This window comes from Mustela nivalis, assembly GCF_964662115.1.
Source record: "Mustela nivalis genome assembly, chromosome: 2".
NCBI lineage: Eukaryota > Metazoa > Chordata > Mammalia > Carnivora > Mustelidae > Mustela > Mustela nivalis.
Genome location: NC_139021.1, coordinates 47,290,498 through 47,309,686, shown reverse-complemented (window position 1 = coordinate 47,309,686; position 19,189 = coordinate 47,290,498). Strand labels below are relative to the sequence as shown.

The 19,189-nt window shown below is 35.5% G+C and overlaps 1 protein-coding gene across 1 annotated transcript in view; it reads left to right on the top strand.

Moving 5' to 3' along the window:
• Nucleotides 1-19,189, top strand: part of CNBD1 (cyclic nucleotide binding domain containing 1) — a 511,440-nt gene that overhangs the window by 9,663 nt on the left and 482,588 nt on the right. Inside the window, exon 2 of the mRNA XM_082722613.1 lies at nt 8,264-8,336. Coding sequence (XP_082578739.1) covers nt 8,264-8,336 — 73 coding nt within the window. The remainder of the gene's footprint in view (nt 1-8,263; nt 8,337-19,189) is intronic.

Below are 19,189 nucleotides of genomic sequence, written 5' to 3'. Positions count from 1 at the left end.
TCTTACAGAAATCTTGTAAGTTTAATGTAAAGAAACTTATTTTTTCAGAGCCATTTGATACTCCATTTTCCTTAAATATTTTAGTATGTATTTCTTAAAAACAAGGAAATACTCTTATCACATAATCAGAACACATCCATCAAAATAAAAAAATTAACATAGATAGTTACTGTAATCTAATTCCTAGACTCCTCCTATTTGAATTTAGCCAATTGTTCTGATAATGATTTTTATAGTAAAAAAATCCAATTCAAAATCTCGTGCTGCATTTCTTTTTCTTGTCTAGACTGAATTAAGTTTCTCCATTTTCCTTGCCTTTCATGACCTTAATGCTGGGAGATTATAAACAAGGTATTTAGGAAAATATACTTCAGCTTGATTTCTCTGATCTTTCCTCATGATTAGCATATCTTTGGCAGAACTGTCATAGAAGTGATTCTAGGTTCTTTTTCCATCTTATCAGGTGACATGTGATCTCATTAATCAGTTGATTAAGGTGATTATGTGGAGAACTCTCTGCGGTGAATTCACCTTTCCCTTTTGTAATTAAGTATTTTGTGAAGAGGTATTTTGAAAGTATAGAAATATTAAATTTTCATAAAATATTAAATAAATAAATGTAAAATTATGATTTCCTAATTTGTTCATAGGGTTTTAAAGATTTTATTTATTTATTTGAGAGAGAGAGCACAAGCAGGGAAGAGACAGAGGAGAAGCAGACTCCCTGCTGAGCAGGGAGCCTGACATGGGGCTTGATCCCAGGACTCCAGGATCATGACCTGAGCTGAAGGCAGACACTTAACCAACCCACCCACCCTTTTCCAAGCATTTTAATGAGTTATCATTATATATTTTGATGCCCGGATTGTTCAGTCTGAACACTGGAAATACCTTTATATTGGTGTAGCCATTTCCTTGCTTTCTAGCACAGTAAGATTTTTTAGGCTCATCTTGTGCTTTCCCCATCTGAGCCCTAGAACCAGCTCTCTTGAGTTTACTTTTCTACAGTTTTTCCTGCTTTATAAGCCCATTAATTTTTGATTTTCTATTTTCTCCCTTGAATTAACTTGTTTTAACTTTCTTTTCCTAAGTTTTTTTTTATTCAAAATGCTTAATTCTTTTTGTTTTATTTTTCTCTCTTTTCTCGTAATATAAATATTTTGGGGAATACATTTTCTATAGAGAAAGACTAATTATATTCCTTAGGTTTATGAAAATATTCACTATTTTTACCTGCTTGATATTTTATAGTTTCAGGTGTGATAATACTCTTTAAGAATAAATTTGATATATGTTTAATATAGCTTGTTAATTATGTAATTTATATTTCTATCCCCAGTGATTTAATAACTTGTTTTGTAGGGTAAGAAGGAAAGAAGGTTACTGTGGAGGTTATCCTGTCTCCATTTATTCCTGAAATTTTTGCTTTATGGATTTTAAGGCCATACAATTTGGGACACAAAAATATTTAATGGATTCCATACCTAAATGTATACTTCTTGAGTTATCGACTTTAGACAATGAACATTCACAACCTAATATAAAATGAGAAAAATTTCCCTCTTCACAGCATGCTTTGATTAGTAAGAATATTATTGTCTAAGTCTTTGACTAGTTGCATTCATACCTTCAAATATTATTATTAAGGTCCCATTATTTTAAAATATTCTTTAAATTTTAAATATTGATTATTTACTATGTGAATTATTTACTATGTGAATATAAAAATATATTTTATGCTTTCACTTCTCTGCTGAAACTTCCAAGTTGTTACTCATTACTATTTATACCCTTTTTATTAGCATCTATGAAGAATTTATTATTTGTGTTAAGGCTTACAGAATTTACCTACCCCTTACTATATGGTGTCCGTACTATTTAACCTTCAGTTGTATGTTTATCAAATTGTATTTTTCAAAGAGATTTTATGGTACTTTATATTCTCTGAGGTCTTATATTTGTTTATTACCTTTATAGTTATTGGAGAATAAAACTCATGATATATCCCTCCACCCCCATTTGTCTTACTATTTGCCAAGACTTTGCTATAGAGAAGACTAAGACCACACTGAGTTTTGGCTGGGTGCTAATAAAATAATTGTTTATCTTCAAAACATAGTAACATTTAATTATTCACCCACTCCAGAATATCTGGTCTCTTTGTAAATTATGTATTATGCCTTCTCTTTCCCTTTCTGGATCATGGTATTAAATTCTTCATATTCAAGTCTTTGTATGAGAAAAGTGTTCTTATGTGTTTGAGCACTTTTTCCCTATACCATTATTTCTGTTTCTTATTCAGGAAAAGTTTTCATATGTAATATCAGTTTCATTTATTATTTTCTCTTTTTCTTTTCTCTATTTGAATGTGTTAGCCTTTATGTTCTGATTATATTAAATATTGTTATTTTTGCTATTTCTAACATAAATTTTGTCATAATGTTATCTTTCTCTTTTTCCTGAATTTAGCCTGTTTGTAATATCTTTCTGTTGTCTTACCTATATTTAATGTCATGTAGCTCTTTGTTTTTCTTTTATAAGAGGTGTGTGTGTGTGTGTGTGTGTGTGTGTAATTGTGAGAGCTTTCTTCCCACTTCCACTGTTTCTTCTGATGCATATTATTTGACTTTTATTTGGAAAATTAATTGTTTCGCATTATTCTTCACACCTTCCCTTAGGGTATGTTTTGCCTTGGTACCCAGATTATTGAATGGTGGTTATTGTTTGAAGATAGGTAACTTGCTTGAAAAAAGATAGCAGTAGTACAGCAGACAGAATGAGTTTTCTTGTGTGTTAACGTTGAATGCTTTCTCTTTAACTTTGAGTACTTTCTTATCAACTCTGTTCTGTACTCTTCCTTAAATGATATATTGCTAATTAGTACTGTCATAATTTATATTCCAAAGGTTTCTTGATAGTGACTTGACATCTATTTTTGAACATAGTTGACACATAATATTACATTAGTTTTGGATGTATGACTTAGGGATTTGACAAGTTTATACATTATGATGTGCTCACCACAAGTGTAGCTACCATCTGTCCCGGTACATCGCTATTACAATACCATTGACTGTATTTCTTATGCTGTTTCTTTGGCCTCTCTTTCTCTTCACTGACTGAGACAAGCTGCTTCTTTGTTGTTTGGCACTTAACATTTGTCATCCTACCACTACAACAACCTGATTCTTAAAAAATATGGTTATTTGTGGAATCCTTGCTCAGCTCTACATTCCATATATGTCATAGGTTTCAGATTCCAGTTAGTCTGTCTAAGTCTCAAGAACTTCCCATTTCAAGTAAGATTTCATTAGTTATATTCTTTAGGTTTATACAACCTTCCCCTAAAGAACTCTGCTTATTTTCTCAAGCGAGATAAACTTTTGTACCTCTTAAAATTTATTGAAACTACACTATTTAGCTGATATTTTTCAGTTTGTAGTTTGGAAATATGGTAAATACTTACTATTTTTTCCTTTTTCAAGTTTTTATTTAAATTCCAGTTAGTTAATATACAATGTAACATTGGTTTCAGCTGTATAATTGAGTGATTCGTCACTTATATCTAACACCCAGTGCTCATCATCAGTGCCCTTCTTTTTTTTTTTTTTTAAGATTTTATTTATTTTTTTGACAGAGATACAAGCAGGCAGAGAGAGAGAGAGAAGAGGAAGCAGGGCCCCTGCTGAGCAGAGAGCCCAACGTGGGGCTCCATCCCAGGACCCTGGGATCATGACCCGAGCTGAAGGCAGAGGCTTTAACCCACTGAGCCACCCAGGCACCCCCATCAGTGCCTTTCTTAAGACCCATCACCCATAAACCCCATTCCCCCACTCACCTCCTTCCAGCAACCCACAGTTTGTTCTCTATAGTTAAGAATCTCATAAATACTCAGTTTTAATGAAGACCAAAATTACTTCCTCTTTTCACACTTTGTTATTTAGTGGGCACTTTGCCATGGTGATATTTTTAATGCCCCAAACGACATTGATGTGATCTTCATCCTTCTGTAGGAGAGAGGTAATATGATTAAAATTTGATAACCTGTAAGGGGCAGGAAGTGTGTTGTGTGTGTGTGAGAGAGAGAGAGAGAGAGAAATTTTAAGTAAAGTTTCTGTTATCTTGAAATTGATTTTCAAGGATGATGTTCATGTGAGTATTAGTGGAGTACAGGTTAGAGTTTTGTGCTGGAGAGATTGATTCAAGGACCATAAGTGTATGTAAAATAAGTGCAGGTAAGATCATGGAGGAAGAGGATCTAAGCTGAAAAGACAGAGGGATCGAGAATGGATTCATGGACAAGGGAAATGAGCCAGGAGAGCAGTCTAGTGAGGAAGAAGCAAGCAGGGAGAGAATAGTGTCACAGAAGCCTAGTAAGGAGGCTTCACCAGGGCCAGATGTCACACAGAATTTAGTGTAAGGAAGACTGAAAAGGTTATTGGACTTGAAGCTCTAGGATTTCCTATATTCTTAATGAAACAAATTTTAATGAATAATGAAAGTGGAAGATAAATTATAGGGAGTGGAGAAGTGAATTTGAGTTGAAGAAGTAAAGATGAATGTAGATTACTTTTCCAAAGTTGTTGGATATAAAGGGAAGTTATTTTGATAATTTGTTGCATAATATTCCCCTCTTCTCTTCCTTTCTCAGTTAATATATGTATATTTTAACATCATAGCCCACTTATACAAGGGACAGGAACAACATAAACCTACTTGTGTAATTGTCTATGTTGTACATCAGCTTTTAGTTATAGAAGTCCTTGATTAGGCTGTATACCTTTGCCTCTTGAAGGTTTATTTCATTGACATTTTTCAGGTCTCTTATGTTCATTCAGTGTTATTTTGAAGGAGAATTTACTTGGGTATTTTAGAAAACAAAATTAGTTGAAGGGAAACAAAGACACAATTTTTTTTTTAAAGATTATTTGTTTGAGAGAAAGAGAGCACTCAGGGAGAGGGGCAAAGGGAGAGCGAGAAACTTAAGCAGACTCTGTGCTGAGAATGGAGCCTGGTATAGGGCTCAATCTCACGATCCTGAGATCAAGACCGGATCTGAAACAAGAGTTAGATGCTTAACCAACTGTGCCACCCACATGCCCTGAAACAAATGCAATATTAATCATCAAAGTATAAATGTTTAGTTCTCTACTATTATACAAATCTAGACTTACTTAAAAGCATTGAACTGGATCACTTATCCAAGTATATAGAAAGAATTAGTCATGCTTATAGTGTCTAATGGATCATTTATTTTTTCTGTGTTCTATACTTCAGTCCTATGTTAGATTTCACCACCTGCTTATTTGTAGAAGTACTGCTATTCTTACCATAAAAAATTATTGATAATGTTTCTGTTGCTATTGCTGCTGAACTGTTTCTTTGTGCTCTGAATTTTGCATTAAACAAAGTCATCAGTGTATTAGTTACTAGAGTGTAACTTTCAAGTACTTTTGAAGAGGTCTCAGCTTTCTGTTTTCCAGATAACCATACCCTGACAATTCCACGTGGTCACTGTCACATTTTCTCTTTGGCTGTGCTGTCCATCTCTTTTATGTTACGCAGTAGCCACTCCAATAATCCTAATTTCCCAGTAAATAGTAGTTTTGCATTTATACTTATTCTTAGCTTTTAAACCCTTTTTTTTTTAAAGATTTTATTTATTTATTTGTCATAGAGAGAGAAGCGAGAGCAAGCACAGGCAGACAGAGTGGCAGGCAGAGGCAGAGGGAGAAGCAGGCTCCCCACCAAGCAAGGAGCCCGATGTGGGACTCAATCCCAGGACGCGGGGATCACGACCTGAACCGAAGGCAGCCGCTTAACCAACTGAGCCACCCAGGCGTCCAGCTTTTAAACCCTTTTAAAGGAAAGTTTATTGGAGAAAAATAGTTTAATTTTATTTTAACACTCACAAGACCCATTTAAAAAATTTTTTATAACCCCCACAAAAAACATACATAATTGATTCTATTGCACAAATATAAAAATACATATCTACCTCTGGACAGACATTAATGCATATAAACAAAAGATCACCAATGTATCACTCAGGTAAAACATTGGATTTTAGTTTCTTTATTTCAGTAATATACAGTGAGCACTCTATCTGTAAAGAAAATTGTTTTTTTAATTGTGCCATGAATTTCTTGTTCTTTGTCTCTAGTTTAGGATTTACTTTTTAACCATCCTTTTGTATCAGCTTCTAATCTTCTTTCAAACAAACTGTGGTCAATAATCTGTGATTTCCCATCAAAGGGTTAAGCCCCCTCTGCTTCTGTCAAAAGCCCAGCTAAAATATATTCATGAGGGAAAACAAGATTAGAAAACAAATGTAAACTTAGTCCCTCTGAAACTCCTTAAGCTTTATCCTGGTATTAAATTTGATCACCAGAAAAGCTCAACTTCCAGTCTCTACAAAGTTACAATTTCATGTTGAAATCTATTGAGTTTTTATTTTTAATGAAACTGCTTCAAAGACAAGATTCATTATATTATTCAACACCCTGTATGTAAAGTTCCTTGTCACAAATGCCTCCTGAAATGAGAATCAGCAAAGAAATTTTTTGGTGAATTGTAAGATGTCCTTCTAGGCTGTGCATACTTAGTATACAGGCTATTCTGGTTTTGAGTTTACTTGGCTGTGCCAATTTTAGGGCAAAGCCTTTACCATCAAGTGCTATAGCTTTTTACAGGCAAGTTGATGTCTCAATTTTTCTGTTCTCTGCTAGCAATTCTTGGTCTTATAATATCCATCCTGTGATTTCTTTTTTGTAAGCTGTTTTAACTGAAGGATGAAGATATTTACTTTTTAAAATCCCCCCTTGAAGCCAGAATTTCTCAAACCTTGAACTTTTTTTTTGGAAATATCTATGGCAACCATCCCCTTTTCCTGTCCATACCAGACATCAGGGCTATTTCTGATCCTATTTTTAAACTGGGTTGGGAAATTGTACTAAACTAATATTTCATAGAAGTCTTTTCTTAATCCATAATCTAAAAATCTACTATGATTAGGATTTTATACAGTATCCTGTATTAGAAATATAAGTATACTTAAAAGTATTTTTGATAAAATGTAGCTATAACTTGGATTAATTAAAATAATTATTCCATATGTTGCTAAAATGCTATTAGGTAAGTTTCTGATTCTTAAGCCTTAACTAAGTAAATAGTAAGAAAATACCTAAATCATGTAATTAGTATACTTTTTCAAGTTTATTAAATGGTTATGGTTTATGTGGGTAGCAACTAGTTTTCTGTTTAAATTTATTTTATTCCAGTTTCATTTTTAAAAAGTATATGTTATTGGATATTAATTTCAGATCACAGAAGGCTTAAACAAAATGCCAAATTTTATAATTCAATAATTTGAAATTAAAGATTGATAAGTTGGACATGTCAAATTCTACTGGGATGTGGTCAGTCAGTACATTTTAAAAAGTTTAGAAGTGTGTTAAGCTGCTGATTTTCTCAATACTTTTTCACTAAGGGAAGGAATAATGTGCATGTTGGTATTACTGTTTTCTGTTTTACAACATTTCTAACAGCATGCATTCTCCTGGAGAAAGAGGAGGACCTGTGATGTGAGTGATGGTCATTGTAATGATGCTTATCACATTCAGTACTCCATCTTCCTTTTCATCTCCTTTGAAGGATGTCAGTTCTTTCTGGCACTGAAGGAGAATTGCAATTATTTTGCTTCTTGGCTATGACCTTGGCTATCTTCCTGCTCTTAAGGGATATTGTGTGATTTGCTTACACATTAACTTCAGATGGAATTGCAAACTGAATCCAGAAATTGGAAGGTGCTTTGAAGAGGGGCTAGTGAAAAATGGGGGCCTGAATGGATGAAATAAAACTTTGTAGTATTCCAGAGAGAGAGAGAGAGAGAGACAGAGACAGAGAGACAGGAACCTCAAGAACACTCTTCTTTGAATTGTCATGGTATTGTCAATTCACATTCTAAAGGTACAGGATGGGGATTCTAAAAGGCTTTCTCCCAGAGGAGGGACATTATATGACACCTATAAACTCCCAACAAACAAATGTCAGACCAGATTTGACATCAATGAAAAACATTACATTCTTTGTGTTATTTAATCACCTTATTCAATTCTGCTTTTATATCAAGGATTGATAATACTTCACTTCCATGGTCACTGAATTCTTTTACTATAATGAATGTTTGGAATTAAATTCTATTTATAATCTTGGTTAATAAGATTATAGAAAATTACTCCGATTTCTAATTGATTTTTTTCAGGGTTGAAAATGTCTAAGTACATTGATTATGGCCAGTTGAATGCATTGTGCCACATAAGGGGACTGCAATCCAGGTAAGTTATTCATGTGTTTCTTTTTCTTTCATTCAAATGAATATGAACATGTCTGTTTTATGTATTAAAGTATAGTTTTATGAATTTAAAGTATAAAGTATAGTAAACTATTGTTGACTCCATATGTACTTAATTTACCACATAGATAAAAAAAATTTGAAAAACTGGAGGTTATTTCTCCAGGTTAAAGGGGCAGAAGATGTGTTATATTTTGAGGAAACAATTGAGTGTGAAGCAATTCATGCCTGTAAAGAAAGGACAGTTAATTCATGTCCTTTCTAAGACTTAAAATTTTAGTCATAAAGGGTGAAAGCTTTAAATGGTTGAAAACACAAATCCGGAATGAAATAAGTACTTTAGCTGTGCATGGGAGATACCTGGTTGAAAGATGGAGCCAAAGAATTAGGAAATACTAGGGCTTAAAGCTCAGGAATCCTAAGGTATGTGATACTTGAAGATATAATTTGAAAAAAAAATTATTGTCTTGCCAACTCTGTTTCCCAGGTTGTGTTTTTGAAATTATAAAGCTAGTTAGTTTTTTACGTATCAGTCAGTATCTATCCACTCTTCCACTTTCCCTTATTAAGAGAGGACCTTACTTCATCTTTCGTGGGACTGCTGAGAAAATGCCCCTATATATTCTGTTGTATTGTATCGTATTGTATTCTGTTCTATTCTATGGTTTATGATAAGTGCCCTTTTTAATCCCCCAGGCCCCATCCACTTCTCCTCCGGTAACCATCAGTTTATTCTCTATAGTTAAGACTGTTTCTTGGATTCTCTCTCTCTTTCTCTCTCTCTCGTTTTCCCCTTTGCTCATTTGTTTTGTTTCTTAAATTCCACACATCTGTAAGATTAGATGGTATTTGTCTTTCTCTGACTGACTTATTTCACTTAGCATTATACTCTCTAGCTCTATCCACTTTATGGCAAATGGCAAGATTTCATTCTTTTTATGGCTGAATAATACTCCTCTGTGTGTGTGTGTGTGTGTGTGTGTGTGTGTGTGTACCATATCTTCTTCTTCCATTTATCCATGATGGACACTTGGGGGGCTTCCATAGTTTGGCTATTGTAAACAATGCTGCAATAAGCATAGGTGTACATGTATCCCTTTGATTATGTTTTTGTATTTTTGGGGTAAATACCTATGGATCATAGGTAGTACTGTTGTTACTTTTTGAGGAACCTCCATACTGTTTTCCACAGTTTGCATTCCCACAAATAGTGTAGCAGTGTTCCTTTTTCTCTACATCCTTACCAACACTTGTTTCTGGTATTTTTGATATTCTTGTATTTCTGATTTCAAATTATTTCTATATCTTCACCAATCCTGTCATTTCTTCTTTTTTTCAGAGAAAGGGAGGAGGATGTCCTTCTTTTTCGGATTTCTCCTAAGAAAGATTCTTTTTCTTAGGCACTTACTCCTTCTCACTCTCAGTGCCTTTCTGCACAGAGGAAGAATCAACATGCACTCCCAAGTTATGCCACTTGGCTTCAAACTTGGCTCAGGCACTTGCAGAATGTGTGACCTTGGATTGGTTACTTAATTTCTCTTTACTTCAGTTTTCTTATTTTTAAAATGGAGATAATAATAGTACTATTTTACAGAGTTATTGGGATGACTAAATGAGCTAAACATATGTAGAGTAAACAGGGTCTGGCACATAGTGAGAGTTATGTAAGTGTTATTTTAAAATGATTATTGCTATTCAAAAAGGCTCATCCAAGTTTTTAGGTGTTGAATATATTTTATATGCTGGACCCTTTTCTAACACCTAAGAAGCTAGTTCAGGTTTTGGAGCTGAATGCCTTTTGTCCTGTCATTTCCTTTTGCTTTTTTCCCCAGACATAAAAAACAAAAAACAAAAAAACCAAACATGGGGCACCTGGGTGGCTCAGTCTTTAAGCATCTGCCTTCTGCTCAGGTCATGATCTTGGGGTCCTGGGATTGAGTCCCGCATCTGGTCTCCGCTCAGCGGGAAGCCTGCTTCTCCCTATCCCACTCCCCTTGCTTGTGTTCCCTCCCTGGCCGGCTGTCAGTCAAATAAATAAATAGAATCTTTAAAAAGCAGACAAACAAATAAAGCGTGTTTCTAGACCTCTCCTTCTACTCACCTTGGGTGATCATAGTAAGAGAGATTGAATCATCTAGATGTGGAACTGCCGAAGTATCCATTTTACATAAATCTTATACCTTTTCGTCTTCCTGGTTCGATTATCCCCAAGTAGAGTTCTGTCACAATCAGCTGCTCCAAGCCCAGTCTGGTTGTCCTGCTTGACTTCCTTCTATTAAAGTCTTATATTTACTGTGCCTTTCCTTAGACACCAAATCCTGTGAATTTCTTCGGTGTTTTCTTTTGACACTTTGGTATACACCAGGGATCTGGGAGAGGGCATGTTTTGGGTGCCTGTATATATATATATATATTGGGGGGGGTTTAGGGTTTAGGTTTAGGTTTTAGGGCTTAGGTTTTAGAAAAAGAATATATGATTACAAATGCAAATATAGATTTGAAAATGAATATCTTTTTAGAATAAAATAATAAATTACAACAAAATGATGGTCTGGCAATACAGGTCCTTTTCCCACTAAGATTTCTTTCTACAGATTATCAGAAATATATACATTGAGTTCTCCAGAATTACAAAGCTTTCAGTTGATTTTCCATATTTATTTATTCTTTATCTATTATATGTTAAAAATGACCAATGAAATATTCTTCTATAATAAAAAAAGAAAAGCTAAGAATTAAATGACTCAAGGATTGACATTTTTGAACATGAAAACTACCGAGGGTTTGATTATATTATATATATGTGTTTGTATATAAACCCTACCAAGGATTTGATGATATATATTTGTAATATATATAATATTTACATATTTTATATACATATATATATTAACTATATATATATAATATCTTCTTTGTCATTGTCCTTCCTTTGGCCCATGGTGGAAGGATAAAGGAGAGGCTGCTACTCTCTACCACTTTCTATGTGCCTCCACCCTGTACTCGGTCCCAGCTGTTGAAGTTACTCCTGTCCCCTACCTAGGCGTATGAGAACTCTTCTCACTGGATTTTATACCCTTGTGCCTGTGTGTTTGTATATGCATAAACTTTGTACAAAAAGCAAGCCCCAGTGTGTGGTGGCTGCACCCAAATGCATGTAGTCAGCCAGTTGGTGTCTGTCTGATGTTTCTTCTCCTCTGAGAGTAAAGGCAATATATTAGTATGTTATTCTGGAATTTTTTATTGCAAGTAAAAGAAAAAGTGTGTAACGAAGAGGAATGATGTCACTTTGGATTTCTAAATTCTTGGATGTAAGACTTCTCATCTCTAGCAGACTATATATTCCATGAGGGCAGAAGATTTGTTCATCTTATTGCTTCCTACCCCCAGACATTTGGCATAGAGTTCAATGTTTTGAATTGAGTTACATTCTAATGTTGAGCGGAACTAATTATCTTCTTGGTGCTTTAAAAATGTATAAGGGTTTTCTACATGTCAGGAGGAAAGCTGTGTATTTATAGTGTGATTATTTATTTATTTATTTACTTAAAAGATTTTATTTATTTGAGAGAGAGAGAGAGAGCGAGGGAGTGCATAGGGGAAGCTGCAGAGGGAGAGAGAGAAGCAGGGAGTCAGATGTCGACCTGGATGCCAGGACCTGGGATCATGATCTGAGCCGGTGATACTTGCCTAACTGACTGAGTCACCCAGGTGCTCTTTTATTTATTTTGGTACTGTTGTCTAGAGAGCTAATCATTTTTAAACATTTTTTTAAAAGCACCTTCTGTTGGTTTGACATTTCATGCTTTGGAAATTTTTTTCCTTTTAGTCAAAGTACTTGATGATCAGTCAGCTCTTACATTTAAAGTTCAGTTTACATAGTAATAAACAGAGTAATATGGTTTAAAAGGAAATGTGTGTTCTCCTAAGTTTCAAATAAACAAACAAACAAACATGAGGCTACCTGTTTGCAAATGCATTTTCTTATGTGGCCTATTATTCTTGTAATTTCATGCAGAAACATTTAAACATGTCTAAATTTGGAAATATAAAAGATAAACACAGTGATGATGCATATACATTTGTACATTTGTGTAAGAGTGGTGCTTGTCAGTTAGCTTTGTGACTGGGATATAGAGTTCAGTACTTATTAGTGATTAATATTACTAATACATAGCCACTTAACCTCAAATACAGAGGACTATATATATATATATTGTGCTGACTATATATTTTTTATATTTACAGAGATTATAACTCATAAATGGGTTTTAGTCCAAAGTCCATTTTTAAGTTGACTATCTAGCATCATTTCCTCATACACACAATATTATAGAGTCAGAAGATTGTAGTCAGAAGTCATCTAGTGGAAAGTCCTCAATTTAAAGATGATTAATTTTGCCTCATTTTCCCAAACTGTATCTTTTATTTTGTACTTTTACATTAGAAAAGATGAAAATGATATCATTAAAATTATAGTAATTAATTAAAATATTAAAAATGGCATTCAGTAATTGTTTCTCATTGCATTAGGTTAAGGTAAAGTACACTAAGTTACTAGACTATTTTAGAGGTTGATGGAGACAATAGAAATTATTTTAAGGAGGCTCCTGGATCAGTTTAAGGCTCTTAGGGTCTATTGATAATGGTTGGCTCTTCATGATAACTATGTATATTGCAAAATATATTATCTTTTTCTTAGTGAGGGTGTTTTGCTAATTCTATTAGTATATCAGGCAAAAGCAAACTTTTTCATGTAAAAACTAAGATAAAAAGTGATAGGTGATTTTTATTTTTAAGGAAATAAAGTGTAGAAGAGAAAGGAGACAAGAAGATCTTTGAAAATAGGTCTTATGATTGGAGCATTTAGTCCATTTACATTCAGTGGGAATCCTGAAAGATATGAATTTAATGATATCATGCTGTCTGTAGAGTTGCTGTTTCTGGTGATGTTCTGTAGTCCTTTTTAGTCTTTGTCACTTTTGGTCTTTTCTTCTCACTCAAAGAATCTACTTTAATATTTTTTGCATGGCTGGTTTACTGGTCTCGAACTCCTTTAGTTTTCTTTTCCTGTCTGGGAAACCCTTCTTCTCTCCTGTTCTGAGTTATAGCCTTGCTGGGTAGAGTATACTTGACTGCATATTTTTCCCCTTCAACATGTTGAATATATCATTGCCACTCTCTTCTGGCTTGCTAACTTTCTGTGGAGAGATCTGCAGCTGCCGAGATTTCTAAGTTAAGGACTTCTTTTAATGTTTGCTTTTTGGATTTTTTCTTTACCACTATATTTTGCAAATTTAAATACAGTATGTCTTGGGGTTGGCCTGCTTTGTTGATTTTGATAGGAGTTTTCTGTGTCTCCTGGATTTGGATGTCTATTTCCTTCCCCAGATTAGGGAAGTTTACAGGTATTATTTCCTCAAATAAACCTTCTATTCCTTTTTCTCTCTTTCTCTGAGACTTTTTTGATATGAATATTATGTCTGATGGAGTCACTGAGTTCCCTGTCTACTTTCTTGATCCATCATTATTCTTTTTCTCTTTTGTACAGGTACATCATTTTCCATAATTCTATCTTCTGTATCACTTACTCATTCCTCTGCTTCTTCTATCCTTGTGGTCTGTCTGGTTTTGAATCACAGTTACTGCATTCTTCATTTTGGGCTGATTGTTTTTTAGGTCTTTTATATCTGCAGTAAGGTTCTCCCTGATGTCTTCCACGCTCCTCTCAAGCCCAGCTAATATTCTTATCACTATTGCTTTAAATTCTGGATCAGGCCTATTTCTTATATCTGTTTCAATTAGATTTCCGGCCATTATTTTTTCTTGTTCTTTCTTTTGGGATGACTTCCTCTGTCTTGGAATTTTGTCTAGGTCTCATCTTCTGTGTGGTAGAAATCCTGTTATGTTTCCTGCTTCTGGGAGTAATGGTTTTATGAAGAAGAGATTATATAGTGTCTAGAGTCTGGTGCTTCAGGGAGGGTCTGTAGTGTGTGCTGTGTGCACTCTGCTGCTGTGTTTTGCTGTTCTGTCACTCAGGTTAGTCATTGGAAGAGGTTCTCCTTGCCTGCAATGGACAGTGTTTGAACCTCGGCCAGAGTATGGTGGGTTTTAACTAATTGTGTTCTGATCTACTTGTTAAATGAGACCTAATGCCACTTTCACTAGAACTGAAGCTTTGCAGAGCTCTATGGTTGGTCAGTAGACATGGTGCATGTGGGGGGTTTTGCTGCTTTTTTGGGAGAAGGGACTTGCTGAACTGGTCCTTAGGAACACTTAGTCTGAGAAAAGCAGTACTAGCGAAGCCTAGGGGTAAAGATTTGGTGTAAGCAGGTTAGGCAGCCAGTGTTGGTGCTGTGCTATTTTATTTAAGTTGGTTTATGCTGAGGTTTATGGGGAGGGACATGGTGCCAGCTAGCTCCTTTGTCCCCGGAGATGGGACTCTGTGCTTCCTGCTCTTAGGGAAACACTTTCTGAAGAGTGACTGATCATCCCAGGTTTTTCAGATTACTATTTTCATGCTCTCTGTAACTAGGTTGCTTGCCTGCGTGGAGCAGCTCAGTGCACTTTTGGCTCTATCCTGGCCAAGCCTGCTGACTTAAAACTTCAATCTTTAAGGACCTAGTGTGGTGGGGACTGGTGCTGGTTTTCTGGGGGAGGGTTTTGCCACACTGGGACTGATACAGGTTTGATGAAGAAGGGCAGTTGCATCATACAGGGGCATGGGATTTGGAACAGAGCAGGCTAAACAGCCAGTATGTGGTTTAGCCACTCTCAGGAGGTGTCTCTGTGGCTGTTCTGAGGGTCAGAAAGGGAAATGGTGCCCACTGGCTCTTTTGTCCCTGGGGAAGTGACTCTGAGAACACCAACTCTTACAGATGCACTCCAAGAAGAGTGAATAGTCTTCCCCAGTGCCTTAGGCAATCCTCTGATGGTGCCCTGTTCCCATCCTTCCCCCCATCCCCAGTTGTTTGCGTGCCTTCTCTCTAGAAATAGGACAGCACCCTCAGGTCTCTATCCCAGCCAACCCCACGAACCTCTAAAACTCCTGTTTCTTTGAGCCCTGCATATTGGAAAAACATAAAAACCAGCCTCTCTCATTTTCCCAGACAATACTCTGGGGAAGTGTTCTTGTGGATATCCCTGTGTCCTCTGCTCTGTCTCACCTTGCTTCTTGACTAGGCCTTCCTTCTCTCTACAGCATCGTGATTCACCTCTCCCCCAAACCACATCTCTGCACTTCCTGCCTTCCTCAATGTGGTCTTCTCTCTCCCTCTAGCTGTGCGGTTTATTCTGTCAATCCTCAGGTCTCTTTCCTGGTTATTCAGAATGATCTGATAGTTATCTAGCTGTGTTCCAGGGAAGAAGCAAGCCCAGGGTCCTCCTACTATGTTGCCATCTTAGCTTCCCCCACTATAGTACAGTACTATAAATGTATTTTTCTACATTTTTTCCCCTTTAGTTTACTTTATTGTAAATATACAGCATATACACGTCTGACATAAAGTTATGTATTAATTGGCTTTTGTTATCAGTAAGGCTTCTGGCAAACAGTAGGCTGTTAGTGAAGTTTGGGGACATAAAACGTTCTACATGGATTTTCAACTGCAAAGGGGGTTGTTTGGGGGGTGGGGAGTGCCCCTAACTTTGCTATGAGCCTCTGTAGCAAATTAATCAAGCCTTAACTTGGAAAGAGTCATGGAAATCTGCCCCTGTGACCAAATTGAACAGAGTTGTTCGTAATCTGGGGTTCTGCTACATGTGATTGGCATCTGAAATGAGATGGGAACAGTCTCGTGGAACTGAACCCTTAATCTGTGAGATCTAGCACTACCTCCAGGCAGTGTAAGAACTGAGTTAAATTCTCAGATACCTTAGTGGTATCCCCAGAATTGCTTGGTATTTTGTGGAGGGACCCCCCCCAATACACATTGGAATTTGCTGCAGGAACCCATAATCCCCTTCTTCTCTTAATTTCTTGTCCTCTTAAGGAACTTTGTTCTAGAGGATGTTTTCTTAGATAGGCCTTCTCAAGTTAGAGAAGCTATAAGTGATCTCTAAGATGTGATTAACCCTCAAATATATCCCTGTATCTTGATTTAAGAAACAAACTCATATTCTTATGAAAACTTGCTTCTCATCTCCATTCCTTATAATATTATCACAATTAGATTCTGAATTCCCAGAGGGAAACAATCATATGAGTTTGGTTCACCACGGTATTTTCTTTCTTTCTTTCTTTTTTTAAGATTTTATTTATTTATTTGACAGAGATCACAAGTAGATGGAGAGGTAGGCAGAGAGAGAGAGAGAGGGAAGCAGGCTCCCCGCTGAGCAGAGAGCCCAATGTGGGACTCAATCCTGGGACCCTGAGATCATGACCTGAGCCGAAGGTAGCGGCTTAACCCACTGAGCCACCCAGGCACCCCACCACTGTATTTTCATTGCCTATTTCAGTTCAAGGAACATAGCTGGTATTCAAAAGATATTTGCTGAGTGCCTGCCATTTACCTAGTAATTGAAGCATGAAAATCTTGTAGGCATGTTTTATACACTTGTTTCTTTATTTTTCCATATGTTATACTTAGATTTCACTGTTCCTTTGTATTTCTAATACTTGCTACTTATTTTTTTATCCAGTACTCAATCTAGTTACTTGTCTAGTTACCTGTCTAGTTACCTGTCTCCAGGACTACTACATTTAAAATTAAAGTTCCATTCTCAAGTCTCTTCTTATTTTAATTCCTCATTGTGTACTACAACAAAGTAAATATGTTTATTTCATTCATATTTAAAAAATTTTTTTAAAGGTTTTATTATTTATTTGATAGACAGAGATCACAAGTAGACAGAGAGGCAGACAGAGAGAGGGGGGAAAGCAGGCTCCCTTGCTGAGCAGAGAGCCGGAGCGGGGTTTGATCCCAGAACTCTGGGATCATAACCTGAGCCGAAGACAGAGGCTTTAAACCACTGAGCCACCCAGGTGCCCCATTATTCATATATTTGTAATAGACTTTATTTTTTGAGCAGTTTTATGTTTGCAGAAAAATTGAGCAGAAAGTAGAGTTTCCAAATACCCTTTACTCTCTTAGTTTCCCATATTATTAACATCTTACATAAGTGTGGTATATTTGTTGCCACTAATTAATCAATATGGTATATTACTATTGACTAAAGTCTATGTTTATAACAGGTTCACTGTGTTGCACATGCTAGGTTTTTTGACAAATGTATAAGGACATGTATTCACCATCACAGTATCATATAGAATATTTACTGCTCTAAACATTCCTTGTGTTTCACCTGCTCTTCCCTCCTTCCTTAATCCCTGGTAACCACCAATCTTATTTCTATAGTTTTACTCTTTCCAAAATGTTACATACTTGAAAAAATACAGTTATTAGCTATTTAAAATTGATTTCTTTCTCTTAGCAATGGTACATTTAAGATTCCTTCATCTTTTTTCATGACATGGTAGCTCATTTCCTTTTGTCACTGAATAATACTCATTATATGGATGTACTTCAGTTTATCTATTCAACTGAAGAATAGTTGCTTCCAAGTTTTCGCAATTATGAATAAACCTGCTATAAATATTCATGTACAGGTTTTTGTGTGAATGTTAAGTTACCAACTTGGGAAATACCAAAGAGTGCAATTGCTGTATTGCGTGGTAAGAGTATGTTTAGTTTTGTAAGAAACCACCAAAGTGTGAGTACCACCACCTTTCCACCAGCCATCACTGAGAGTTTTTGTTGCTCCATTCCTTGACAGCAATTTGTGTTGTCAGTGTTCTGAATTTCAGCCATTCTAATAGGTGTGTTGTGGTATCTCGTGTTTTTCTTTTTTGTTTTGTTTTGTTTTGTTTTTTAGAGAGAGAGACATACACAAGTGGGGGTAGACACAGAGGGAGAGGAAAAGAATCTTGAGGAGGGTCTACGCTCAATGCAGAGCTCTACCTGGGGCTCAATCTTAGGACCCTTTGATCTTGACCTGAGCTGAAATCAGGAGTCAGACACTTACCCGAGCTACCCACACGCCCCTGATACCTTGTTATTTTAATTCGCTTGTCCCTGATGATCTGTAATGTGGAGCATCTTTTTATATATTAATTTTCCATCTGTATTTCTTCCTTGTGAGGTGTTTGTTCATATCTTTTACTGATTTTTTTAATTAGGTTGTTTGTTTTCTTATTGTTGAGTTTTAAAAGTTATTTTTATATTTTGGCTATCAGCCCTTTATCAAATAGGTGTTTTGCAAATATTTTTTCCCAGTATGTGTATTATCTGTTCATTCTCACAGTAGTGTCTTGTAAGCAGAAGTTTTAAATGCTAATAAAGTTTAACTTATTAATTTTTCCTTTCATGAATGATGTTTTTGGTGTTTAATCTAAGAAGTCATCACCACACTGAAGGTCACTTAGATTATTTTCCAATTTTTTTTCCCTGCAAGTTATAAAATTATGGCTTTTACATTTAGGTCTGTCATCTATTTAGAGATAATTTTGTGCAGGGTGTAAAGTCTGTGTACCCATGAATTATTTTTTTCCCAGAGAGATGTCCAGTTGTTATAATACCATTTTTGGAAAAAAATATCCTTTCCGTATTGAGCTGCCTTTGCTCTTTTGATTTGATCATGTGATTGTATACATGTGGATCTATTTCTGGGCTTACTGTTCTGTTTCATTGATCTTTTTGTCTACACTTTTTTGCCCATATTATTTCTCTGATGTGTTTGTGAATTTCTACAGATATGTCTTCAAATTTAATTTCTTATTCAACTCTCTCTAATTTGATCTCTGTGCTTTTCATTGTGTTTTTAATTTTAATAATTATA